Source organism: Erithacus rubecula (assembly GCF_903797595.1).
Source record: "Erithacus rubecula genome assembly, chromosome: 13".
Classification (NCBI taxonomy): Eukaryota; Metazoa; Chordata; class Aves; order Passeriformes; family Muscicapidae; genus Erithacus; species Erithacus rubecula.
In genome coordinates this window covers 12,112,074-12,124,845 of record NC_136665.1, presented here as the reverse complement: position 1 = coordinate 12,124,845, position 12,772 = coordinate 12,112,074, and the positions used below count along the sequence as shown (strand labels likewise).

General features: G+C 37.9%; 1 protein-coding gene across 2 annotated transcripts in view; it reads right to left on the bottom strand.

Annotated features, from left to right (window-relative positions):
* Nucleotides 1-12,772, bottom strand: part of PXK (PX domain containing serine/threonine kinase like) — a 33,619-nt gene that overhangs the window by 11,331 nt on the left and 9,516 nt on the right. For both annotated transcript variants that reach the window (XM_079316697.1, XM_079316698.1), the window contains exons 3-12: nt 12,353-12,400; nt 8,114-8,300; nt 6,160-6,237; nt 5,912-5,985; nt 5,019-5,093; nt 4,094-4,198; nt 3,808-3,909; nt 3,042-3,203; nt 1,647-1,764; nt 1,128-1,206 (exon numbers count right to left, since the gene is read on the bottom strand). In XM_079316697.1, the coding sequence (XP_079172823.1) occupies nt 1,128-1,206; nt 1,647-1,764; nt 3,042-3,203; nt 3,808-3,909; nt 4,094-4,198; nt 5,019-5,093; nt 5,912-5,985; nt 6,160-6,237; nt 8,114-8,300; nt 12,353-12,400 (1,028 nt within the window). The remainder of the gene's footprint in view (nt 1-1,127; nt 1,207-1,646; nt 1,765-3,041; nt 3,204-3,807; nt 3,910-4,093; nt 4,199-5,018; nt 5,094-5,911; nt 5,986-6,159; nt 6,238-8,113; nt 8,301-12,352; nt 12,401-12,772) is intronic.

The window sequence follows — 12,772 nt, the reverse complement described above, 5'->3', positions numbered from 1 at the left end:
CAGATTACATGTTCTTATGGTTATAATAAACAGATATTTAATTATATTAATTGCTTTAAATTACATTAATTGCATTGCATATCTATGTAAAACACTTTTGTAAAGAGTATTGGTATGAAGGGAATGTGGTATAATATCTTACATATCAAATGCAGCTGGGCATAGATTGTTTATTCAACATCTTTAAACACCTGTATATTTCTGTATTCACAGTTTTCCTATTGTATTTCTCCCAAGGAGAGGAAAAGAAGGAATTGAAGGCTGCAGTGACTCTTCCCAACCAGGAAATTTGAATCTCAGAGCAGGCTCTAAATGCACAGCAACCTGTGCTGAGATCAGACCCAGACTGAGGTATGGACAATCTCCCATTTAGGAGGCCCAACTACAGCATCACATTAAGAAACAACACAAGAACCTCTCAGCAGAGCTGTGGGTCCATGCTCAGCATGCTGGTGACATGTCACAGCGTGGGGACAGCAGTTTCCCTGGAATGCTGTGCCCTAACTGCAGGCAGGGTGGCACTGCAGGTGTGGTCCCCTGACAGGGCTCCCTTCCTGCATCCTGGCTTTGCCCCCCTGCCTGCCCTCACCCCTTCTCTGCCTACTTGGAGGGCAGCCTGTAAGGAAATTTATTCTGTCTGTGCTTCAGAGAATCCCTAAGCCAGTCCTGCAAGAAACCAGACAGAACTTCCATACTACACTTGATATCCAGAGCAGGTCTAAATGCCACTGCTGAGCAAAGTCAGTCCTAAGTGAACTGATAGCAAAATCTGAAGTAGGTCTGAAGGGGACATGCAAGAAGACTCCTAATTCTAAATCCTTTAAATCAATCTGTACATTATCTCAATCATGTTTGCATTACTTTAATGGCTGGATTCATTCAAATCATGCTAACTAAAGTGCATATGTAACAGCTCTAACACATGAAAAGACAAAGCAACTTTAAACACACTTATTAACACAGGATGGGTTCTACAAAGCCTATCAAGCTTCACTTGGGACACATTCCTCAGAACAAGCAGCAAATCTTTTTAAAGAGGAACAAGAGCAGAAAGTTTCTTCCTCCTAAAATAATTAAAACATTGCTATGAATATAAATGAATATAAAACAAGTTGAACAGGACTTACGGCATCTGTAAGAGCCGTGAGACAGTTGGCATCCCATTCTTCAGAGCTTCACAAGTCAGAATGGACTCCAACACTGACACTACCAAACAAAGAGTAAGAATGAACACATTTTTGCACAGCAGGACACCAAATGATTTAGAATGAACGTTTGGCACTGCTGTGTGATGCTCCCCTAAGTATTGCATCAACCAAGCACTGATGAAGCTCTGTGGCATGTGGTTTTTATTATTGCATTACTACTACACATAGAAGCTTTTCAAGAATGTTAAACATGAGACAAGGGAATCCAGGCATCTCATTACTTGCTAAACACTGCTTTATCACTCAGCTAACAAAGTTTTATTAATACAATACATATATTTCACAAAGAACATATTTTCTATTTGACCGAATTACTAATTCTTTCTGGTCACAGGGTGCAAAGATCTCAGGCTGCTATTTCACAGCACTTCAGCTTATGTAAAGTCTAAGAGTGTACCCAGGCAGCTGTGACTGAGATGTTCTGCACTGCATACTAACCAACAAACACTGATGGAGCAGGGGGGAAGGTCTCCACTGGAATCGTGTCTGGAGGTCTCCCATAGGTCATTTCATACAGTAAGTGTCCAAAGCAGTGAACATCAACACCCTCTAAAGTCTGTGGGGGAACAAAAAAATTAAACCACAACTTGTTATTTTTTCACAAGTGGCTAACCCAGTGATCTTGCATGTGAAGACAGAAAAGAGGAACCATTAAGGCAGTTCCTAACCATAACCATTTCCCTGCATAACTGTAGCTCAGATGAAATCATGCTACAAGCTAAAGCAGCCTCTGTTGTATTTCTGGTACAAAGATGGTGCAAATGGGAGAGGGGTGTTGTCAAGTTCTGTAAAAAATGTGTGAAGTAGTAAACTCTTCACAAAGCAGTTTAGAGATCTACACACCAACAGAAGTCCCAACCAAGCACACTTTCCTAGCTAAGTCAAACAGCTAAGAATGAGATTCATAAAATGACCAGCTGTCACTTCTTAGGGAAGTAGACAAAAAGACAGGAAAAGCATACCAGACAAATCTAGGAGAGTCTCTTTTGCTCCTCTTCAGGTTTATGCAAGCTGTACATACATGCTGGGCTCCCAGACAGCATATGTCAAAGATTTCTGAATCATGTTTAAACAGAAGAGGCTCCCCTTACTGAAAGAGGCTTTGATGGCACTAACAGATTTGGACTAACCATGAACTTGTGATCGTTTCTTTGACAACACAGTAGAACTTGTTTAGCAAGGTCAGCAAGCAGTTCTCTCATGATCCTGCTCAGAATTTATTATACTGAGAGCCTAAAGGCAGGGAATGATGTTGCTGCAACAGGGCAAATTTGCTTTCATATTTTTGCAGTAAGGTAAATGTTTTGCTTTCCAAGCCTGCAGTCAAACAAGCACCTCTCAAACAAATAAAAATAACCTTTGAATAGCTAAAGATCTACAAGCATCTGATCAATTTTCACAGTCTCTACCAAAGACAAGGCTGATTATTGCTCCCAGCTGAGCACAAGTAAATATCTTTGCTCACTGTACAGAACAGACATACATGTGAAACTGCAGTAGACAATATGCAAATTCCTACAAAATACTAACCAGGGTGGAAAGAGATCCTAAAACATCTGCACTTCACCTGTATTTGTGCTGGCACTCTTGCTATAAAAACACTCACCTGCATTCCCCTTCTACCTGCTTACCTTTGGCCTCAGCCTCACTCCAGTGTGCTGCAACAAAACTGCTGTGCAGCCAGACAGTGATTTGGAGGAAGCAGAAAAGCAATTTGATGGAGCAAAGCTCAGATTTTAAAAAAGGGCTTGAGAGAGGACTTTTCATTCTAGTCAGTTCTCCACAAACAAAGATTTGCATAAGATTCAGATGAATTCCTAGTCTGAACCTTACATTTATTTTCCGAAACTGTGAAAAGTACGAGCGATAAAATGATGGAAGTCCCAATAAGGAATTTTCTAGATCCAGCAACTTGCAGGTATCCCCATCCAGCATCACATTGGCAGAGTGAAGATGGCCATAAGGAAATCCTTTCTCATGGAGGAATTTTAATACCTGAAAAAAATCCCATAGAGAAGCACTATCACAAGATGCTCTGATGATCTCAAGATCATATGATCATCAACTCAAATGCTCCAATAGTAAAGCAGGCACATAATAAATGAGGCTCCCATTTGAAATGCTCACTCAACTTCATCTTCTATCTACATCCTTCTCTGGCTGACTATTCTTTCCCATTTCACTGGTGGCACTTTTCATAAAACAAATATTTGATGCTGATCCTCAAAGCAGGCTTATGTTCACCTCCCAGAGAGGTCTGGAAACTAAAATCTAAAATTCTACTGAATATGATAGTTTGAGTAAAAAAAAATATAAATTTAAAACACACTAACCATCATGAATTTATGGAATATGTTCTGCAGAATATGAGTTACTTCTTTTCCTTTTCTCATAAGGAAAACACTATATTATCACCTCTCTCCCATTTAAGCTCCATAAATACCAACTGCATTTTTTGGGGGGGTCATAAATGGTCTCACACAAATATATCTAAATTCAACTCAAAAGTTTGTCTACTTTCTGTAGTTAGACCAGTTGTCCTCCAAAAAAAAAAATCAAAAAAGCTGGTAAATAAAGAAAAAAAAAAAAAAAAAAGTACCTCTAATATTTGCCTTCCATATGTTTTTATTTGCTGAAGTTCAAGACCTTGAATTTTTTTAGGATTGCAATACTTCTTCAGGAATGGGTCTTTTGGCTTTGCCTTTAAAAGAAACACACGTATCAATTATCATGCCCAGAAAATTCACTATTTATTTTAGTTTGCTTAGAAATTGATGGCAAACAATAAACAGACATACAATAAATAAACATGTTTTAATAAAAAGCACATAGGGCATTCCAGCATATGTTCTACCATTTAAGTTAGGGGTGGGGGAAGATGTTACCTTATAAATCAGGTCCTTTAGTGTCCCTTTTTCACTGAATGGTCTAATAACCAGCGCTGAAGATTCGTTGGCAGTGGCAAAAGTGATTTTGTAAATATAGGGATGCTACCAAAAGAAGAAACTGTAGGTAAATTTTAAATGATGGATTTTTAAAAATCATTTGTGTTCAATTCACAAGAAAGAAAAGATCAGCCTGAATTGTATATTTAAAGTAGTAAATTGGATTCTCTCAGTGACATGGAATAACTCAAGTTAGTCTAACCAAGAGTAAATGCAAAGAAAACTTCACAGACACTATTCAATTAACATATAAATTAAAAACAACAAAGAAATCTATTTCAGCCAGTCTTTCACATGTTTAACATCCTTAAAGAGAGACTCCAGAGACTCCATTTGGAGTCAAATGCCAGTTTTTCAGGCAGAGATGCCTACTGGATTTATAACATGACATGTCACAGGAGCTTAAATTGTACACCCTCCTTTGCAGCTCTACCAAGATGCTCCTGTCTTGACTCCAAAGAACTGAAAAAATAATGATACTCATTCCACTGCCTCATCCTCTGCTGCCTGAGAATATCCCAGCTCATGGGTTAGCAATTACACCTAAACAGCACTATCCTAACAGCCTAAAGGTGTTGAGGAGATGAAATAAAAGCTCATGATCTCACAGTACTGCACAAAGAAGAAAAAAAATCAAATCAACCACAACACTGAATCTCCTGTAATAATCCTGCAGGATTATTATTTGTGCTGAGAACATGTTTCCTCATAGTATATGGGAAATTTAATTAAAAGGTTTGCAAACCTTTAATGAAAGCAGCTCTAAAATTACAAAATATGCCAACTAGGCTACATGTACTTTTCCAAGATCAGTCCTTGACATACACCTTTGTGCTAGCACAATTTAAAAATCTTCAGTACTCACAGAACAGGAAGAAAGAAGTTTCACAGCATACTGTAAGTCTCTGTCAGATAAGTATTTATCAGGGCCAAGATCAGCCTGGAAGTAAACAATAAAAGAATGGAATTATAATACATGTTACATTCCATAAAGAAAATATTACCAATGTTCTACCCTGGCAAATTAGGACAGATGTTTGAAGGCATATTTTGAAGAGAAAGCAAGGAAATTACACATACAAAATGAAACCTGAAGAGGCTGAATAGGGCCATGGTTTTGCAATACAAACAGTCTGTCCATAAATAAGTATTACTGCCTCTTTCCTCCCACAGACCTGACATGCATTACTATCACTGAATGAACTTTGCCAACCCGAAACTGGGGGACTGTGTACATTAGGAACTGATAAGGCACCTTCTTCCTCTGCAGCAAGAAAAACATCCCTCCTCCTACAGCTTTAGTGACCTCCACTCTCCAGTGAAGTCTCACAAACAGCTGTGCTCATACAACTAACAGGGCAACACTTTTCACACAGGAGCAAAAGCAACTGTTGTTAAAGGAGCAATTCATGCCTCTCTCACCTAATAGTTTGTCAGCACAACTAAAGATCTGCATAGGAAAACCCACAACTTTAAAAAGGTTCATCTCATTATTTTCAGTGAGCAAATTTATATTATGGTCAACAGCCACATCATTACAACTAAAGGATCCTGAGGTACAGGTTTGGGGACAAATTACCAGGCACAGGAACATCCAAAGTGGATTTGTTACCAGAGGAAAGAAATACAAGAAATTCCACACCACACATCTACCTAAGGGCTTCCAGATCTCTCTCCCCATCACTCACACATGGTAGTCAAAACCAAACTTGGAGTGAAACTGAGAATGACTTAAGTATGAAATTAAAGCATAGATACCCAGCTTAACACTAGCCGTTCCTTTGGTTGATTCTTAATTTTCATTAAGAAATATTTCTTACGTATTCGCCAACCTACAAAAAAAGTAAAGAAAAAAGTCAGCAGCAGCTTTAATTAAACACTGCTAAATCACACAGCTTACAGGCAGGGCAAGGTCTGTAAGCAAACACAATATTGGAATCTTAGGAAAACCCATATAATTGGGGAAAAAAGTCAGGTAAGTTTTCATGCACACGTGCCTTTCTTACCTATATCTTTTAATGGTTCAGCTACTTCCCACTTTGGCTCTGATCGGAAGAACATTGAAACATGCTGTAAGGCAATTTCTGGAAAGAAAAAAGGGAGACAAAGAGGAAGAAAAAGCAGAAAAAAATTAAATGTTTTTAAGACACTACATAATGTAATTATCCACATACGAGGTAAGGTTCAATGCCAGAAGGAAGCCTTCAGGAATTCAGAGTAAAAGTCAGCAAAATCAATTCAAAAGGAAATCAGATAAAAACACAGTTAGAGGGCATTTGAATTTTTAACCTGGAAACTCAAATCCAGAGAGAAAACAGAGAAAGCAGTGCTTGGAAAACTTTCCTTACCAATCTCCATCCTATCTGTATTGGATCTACATTTCCAAGTCTAAATCACAGCTCAGATTTCCCACACTAGGTCTACACAACATTAGAACATCAAGTGTTTCTGCTATATCTGTAAAAGTGCTTTTATCTCTTTGACATCCATCTATGTTGCTATTACTAAGTGTAGCTTATGTAAACTGATTATTTCTGTTTCACTATGTTATTGTGCCCTTTTCTGTGCAGGTAGAGGTATTTGGACAGCTACCACGAGTTTTCATTTGGGGCCAAAGGGGAGGACACCCATCTGGTTAGTGAATTCTCCCATAGCTGGGAACACAACTGGTTTATTCATGAAGTGACTTCAGGGGAAACCTCAATGAGAAGTGGGGAGGGGGAGAAAGGGAATCATGCCAACAAGGAATTTTCCCTAACATGGCATAGAAACTCAGCAAAAGGGTAAGGATGTGCTGATCTCTCTGCATTGTATCTTATTTATTTAGAAATACGCTAGAAAAAATGTGCAATAAATATAATCTCTGCTCCAGTATTTAAGAAATTACAAACTTATAGTGTCTCTAAAGACCATAGACAATGACATGTGTCACCAGCTTCCCAGCAACTTGCAGGAAAAACAGTGATGAAAGTGCTCAGAATTAACACAGAAGTCACAATGCCTCCTTGAGAATTTAAATTGCTTGCTCAGCATTAGCCAGACAAACTGCATCCTTGAAGAGTTACTAATAATTTACAACTCCTGCACAGCTTATTATAATGGGAAATGTTCTTTGCACTTTGAAGCTGAAGACACAAGAATGTTACATAAAGGGAGAGAAAAAAAGACAAGTGAAAAGGAAGCAGCGAGTTCCTGCTTCAGTAGGCTCTGCTTCTAAGAAAACAAGCTTTGCATTTTGCAGAGAGTTGCTTTGCCTATGAACTAAATTTGTGGAGTGGGTTTCATCTCTAAGAGGAAGTTTTTTCAGTCTGTAAGACAAATATGTATTGATATCCAATGGCTGAAGCTGAAGTAAGACAAATTCAAAGAATAAACAGTTAGTAAGGAAGAAACTGATCACTGGCATATCATTTTAAGAAATGCAGTGACTTTCCAGTATCTGTGGGAAGAGGATGTCTAGCTTAGTCTAGCCTTGAAAAACTACCCAACCTAGTTCAAGCAATTAGTTCTAAAAGTCTCACAAAGCAAGGGTAGAAGCTGGACAAGATAACCACAATTCTTGGAAGATTTAGTGTTCAGAAAATGGGCTGTTTTAACAGAACTTAACTCCACCTTACACTCTGATAGACAATTATTTCCCAAGAGCACCTCTTCTCATTTATTATGAATTGTGAAAAGTTGACATCACCCTCACCAACCCCTCTCCTCCAAGTTCTGCTTATGCAGATCTTGACCCTCTTCACTCCTCTGTGAAATAATTCAAATATTTATATTTGACAATCCCAGCAGGATCCATGTACAGAGCTGGAGAAGCTTTATCATAAATAATCACATGCACAGTATGAAAATTGTGAAGATTGTTCCCCCCATGTTTCAGTGTAGATACTGGCCAGCATTCCCAGAAGACACACAGCACATGTTGAAGTCAAAGTGAAGCACAGTTTTGTATTTTCTACTTACCAGTGTAATTTACAGAATAGCTGTTTGGGTCCAAGAATTTCTTTACCAGTTCACAGTTAGACAGTATGTGATGGGTAGTAATTACATCCAGGTAGGCCTGGAGTCCCTTCTGTCTTTCAGCAATGAATTCACGCTCCATATTTCCAATCAACTTTTTTGGAGGAAGAGGTAGACTTAGAGTTGAGATCTAAAAAAGAGAAGAAAAATTACTGACCTTGTTCTCAAAATGCCTCAAGGATATAAAACTAGCAACCCAGAAAGCAAAAGTCTCTCAGCAGCAAGCTAACTACTGGATAACTCTGTTTGCAATGTGCATGTACAATCTTTGCTATTTTCCTAAGCACAGTTATCAGTCAGATGACAGCTTGCATCCCACTGTGCAGAGATCAGTAAGTGGAACAACACTGAAAGTACAAGGAGACAAATTTTTCTAGTGAGTCATGTATTTACAATCACTACCCAATATCTTCAGATACTAAATGGCTACAGTTTTCAGTCAGATTCTTTCTATTATGCACTTCTGCCACAGCACAAAAACAATTCGCACCTCACCTCATTTTTTCTGGGTAAGATTTATACTTTTTTATTTAATCAAGTGCAGATTAGTAACATTCCTCTGCCTCTATTTGTAGGTAATGTTAAGTTTTTTCTGTTAGTATTTTAAATATGGTGCAGATTTCCATTTTATCTTCTGATTTTGTTGCTGCACATTTTTTAAACATCTATCTATACATCTTTCAACCCAGAAATAGCTGCAATCTACCAGGGGATGTACACTAATTGTTTTATACTGACACAAGAGATCCAAAACTTCAGGAAAAAAAATCAGAGAAATCTTTCAAAATTGGACAATGAAAAAATTCAAAGCCTTGAGTAAATCAGATCAAAGAGATCACCTTTAGTGTTTAGATTAATTACATCATGTGAATTGCCAGAATACATTTTTCATGTTGTTAACACATCATTGTCCTGCAGATCAAAGCACCTGTCTTGGGTAAGCTGAATCTCCATGGGAGTTATCTTTAAGAGTTGTGTGTTGCAGGAATCAATGACACCAGATGCAATAACCTCATTTCTAAAGCAAACAGTTCACCAGGGAGAAGACTGGGACTTTTGGTGTTTGAATAACTTTCATTTTAACTAGCAGGAAAAGTAACAGATTAATTCAACAAACTAATTGTAGCATTCCCCTTCCTTTCTACCTCCTTCATTGGAACATAGGAGTTGTCCCCTGCTAACTTCAGCACTTCTCATTTTCTGACTTCAAATTATGGACTGAAAAAGAACTAAGTCTGAATTACAGAACCTGTTACTAAAAACCATGAAAAAAACAAAAGCAACCATATATCACTTACAGCCAGTAATTTACCAAATGAGTTTTAGCACCAGGGACAAACAGAACTCTCCTTTGGCAGACTACTCATTCCAATTCAAAACTGAGTTTCTAAACAAGAACTAAATCCTTTTCTAGTATTATCCACTTAAAAACCATATCAAATCATCATCACCTTTACCTTCTTGACCTGACAGCTAGCTACCATCAGAGAGAAACTTACTCTAATTCACACGTTTTCCAACCACCATGACTTGTTTTAAAACTTATAAATCAGACTTCTACTACTTTTCAGCAGAAAGTAACATTCAGGCTGGGGTTTTTGTAGCAATCTGCCAAAACACACAGCAGAGCACAGCAAGAATACCTCGCAGAGGGTCTGACCTTGCAAAGACCTCACATGCTTTAGACACTGAGCCCCAGCTCACCACTGGAGCCAGGATGGGCTTTGCCACGGAAGAACCTGGGAATTAACATTCTTATCTTCAAACCACAGCCTGCTCAGGAATGTCTGTTCAAAAGCTGCAATAAAATGCTTCACAAAAGCCAGATATCTTGCTGTGAATTCCAGTACTTCCAGTACCAGCACTGCACTTGACAAAACAGAAGAGTCAATGATCTCCACTGATCTCTGTCAAACAAATAAAGAGGAAGAAATGCAGAACTGACTGGAAGAAACTTTTCAAACTGGTACAACTGAGAGCTCAGGGAACCCATCTTGAAACTTTCTGATACAAATCAGGGTCACATATATATCTCATTATTTTCCAAAGTATTTGGCAGGACTACATTCCCTAGCCTAGACAATTCTGAAATTCTCAATCCTTACTATTATCACATAGGTAGTACCAGATTAAGAAGAGAAAATCCACATTCCAACTCAATTGCAGCTGTGCTCAAACACACCCAGACAAACATATAGAGAGGTCAAGTATGCCACAAGAACTTGGAGAACTTGGGCTTTACATTCAAAATAAGCTTCAGCAGCTCTTCCAGAAGATTTTTAGCTTTGAAGGAAAAATATTAGGGTTTGGTATTTTCTTATTTGTTTAGAGTTTTGTTTGTTTACTCTAATTTCAATATACACAAAATGAGAGCTTAAAGGGTTTTAAAACATGTTGTGGGACTTGAATATTGTGATGGAACATTGCTTAGAGTTTTGGATGGAAACATCTGAGAAGTGCTGCATTGTCTTAATGGATGAGGAAAGTTCAGCTCCAGATCACAAAGAGTAATTTATAAAAAACCTCTGAAACAGTGGGAGAAAAGAGTCACTGGAGGAGACCAAATGCTAAAGCACATGGCCTGCTAATTTAGCCACCCTCCCATATTCATCCATTAAAGTTATAGTACATTTTGATAATCCTTTTGAATGTTTTCCAGTCATCCAAGCAGCTGACATTTTTGTCCTGGATCTTAGTCTCTCTTGTTTCAAATTTCCCCTTTGTCCCACTCTGCAATGTTGATCTCAGATAATTTCCTGGACTTTTATCATTCACCTCTATTTCAGATACAAAGGCTTTTTCTTTCTAAACTCCATCATACATAATCTGTTTAACTTGACTTTATAGATTTTCCACATAGGCCTAACTTTGCAGTACCTGTCATTTCTGGATTTTAAGTCTTAAAGGTTCATTGCCTTCTCTACTAAAGCTGCCTCATTTGAAAGGTAAATGAGAAGCAACAAAGCCATTTCATGCCTTAACAGTTTCTATTCCCTCATGGTAAAGAGGAGCTTGTTATAGATGGCTGCAAAGTAAATGCTTCCTTCTTTTCAAAACTTTCACAAATTTTTTTTCTCTATGATCTCTATCAAAACTCTGGTTAAGACCACAATGACCCCAAGGTACTCTGATGCCTAGTACCATCTCAACTTGTGTTCCCATGGGTGTTTGTCTAATTTTAAATCCTGGATGCCTCTGGAGCAGGAGACACCTCTGTACTGCATTTATTCAGCACATCACAGAGAAGGTTTCTAGGTCATGATAAAAGTTCCAACGTGCCACTGCACATTTAACAGAATAATTCCACAAGGGAACCATGCTGAATTATGATTGATTTGCCCCATCCACCTGCAGCAGAGGAAGCAGTTACAGTGGGCTCTCACAGCACTGAAATCAACACCCTTACAGGGCTTTGCTCACCAAGGTTCATCAAGCAGGTAATTAATTCGATTTGGGGAGGAAGTGGAAACAGTATTAAGCTCTTGAATTCATGAAATACTTAACAAGGGAAAAAATTTTAAAGGCACTAAAATCTATCCTCAAATCATGTCATTCACTTTCTATCTTGTATGGAAATTCTCAAGTAATGAGTTTGTCTCCTGTAGATGGTAAATCACTGCTGCTTCCCCCTGTCCCCAAACACACTCACATACCCTGCTTTTTCCCACACAAACTAAAAAGAAATAATTGTCCTAAAAAGCAGAGGAAAACACACAGTAAGTCCAGTGTCTGACCAAGGAACACTCCTCAGTGACACAGAAAACCATCACATGAGAAGCAGCATCTGGTTGTGCTTTTAGACGAATATAAATAATGAGACACATAGCACTTCAGTGCTGAATTTATAAGGTTGGTATGTGCCTTGGCTTTCTCCAAATCAAAGGAGGAACAAATAAAAACACATAAAACCGGAACAAGTCACAGGACTGAAGGGAAAGATTCAGCATCTGCCAATTTCATCCATTTCTATATAAACTGATCCTGTTGATGCTGAAATTCTAATTTTACAAGAGAAACTTGAGGGTGAATAAGTACACATTCATGTTACATTTGAAGACCCAATTTCTCTTTGCAGTTATGCAAATTCTTTTTTTTCCTTTACTTCAATATATAAAAATATCTCGATTTTGAATATATTCTTCTAATTACATTTTTTATTAATATATGAAGAGTGAAAATTACCTGCAGACTGTTATTCAACAAGTCAAAGTCACTATATCGCCTCACAATCTGTAAAATAAAAGACAGAAGTTCAGGAAAGAAATTACTTTTTCCATTAGCATTTGACTCCTCAAAATCCCATCAGAGAAAAATAATTCCCATTTACAATCATCCTCTTTTGCAATTTTTGTACAAATGCCTAACTGCTGGGTTTATGTCACGTTGCCAGAGAGCAAAAAAAGAGTTTTTAATCACAACTCGATCAGACAGAAAATGCATTTCTAAAAATTATCTTAGAACAGTATTTGTGAGCACAGCTGTCTGCAAACAAGGCATTTTTGCCATATTAGATGTAACAACTTTTCATACTCATCTTCATTACTACCTCTTGGTTTCATTGGTCTCATATCAGCAGAGCTGTGATTTTAGCACTGAGAAAGG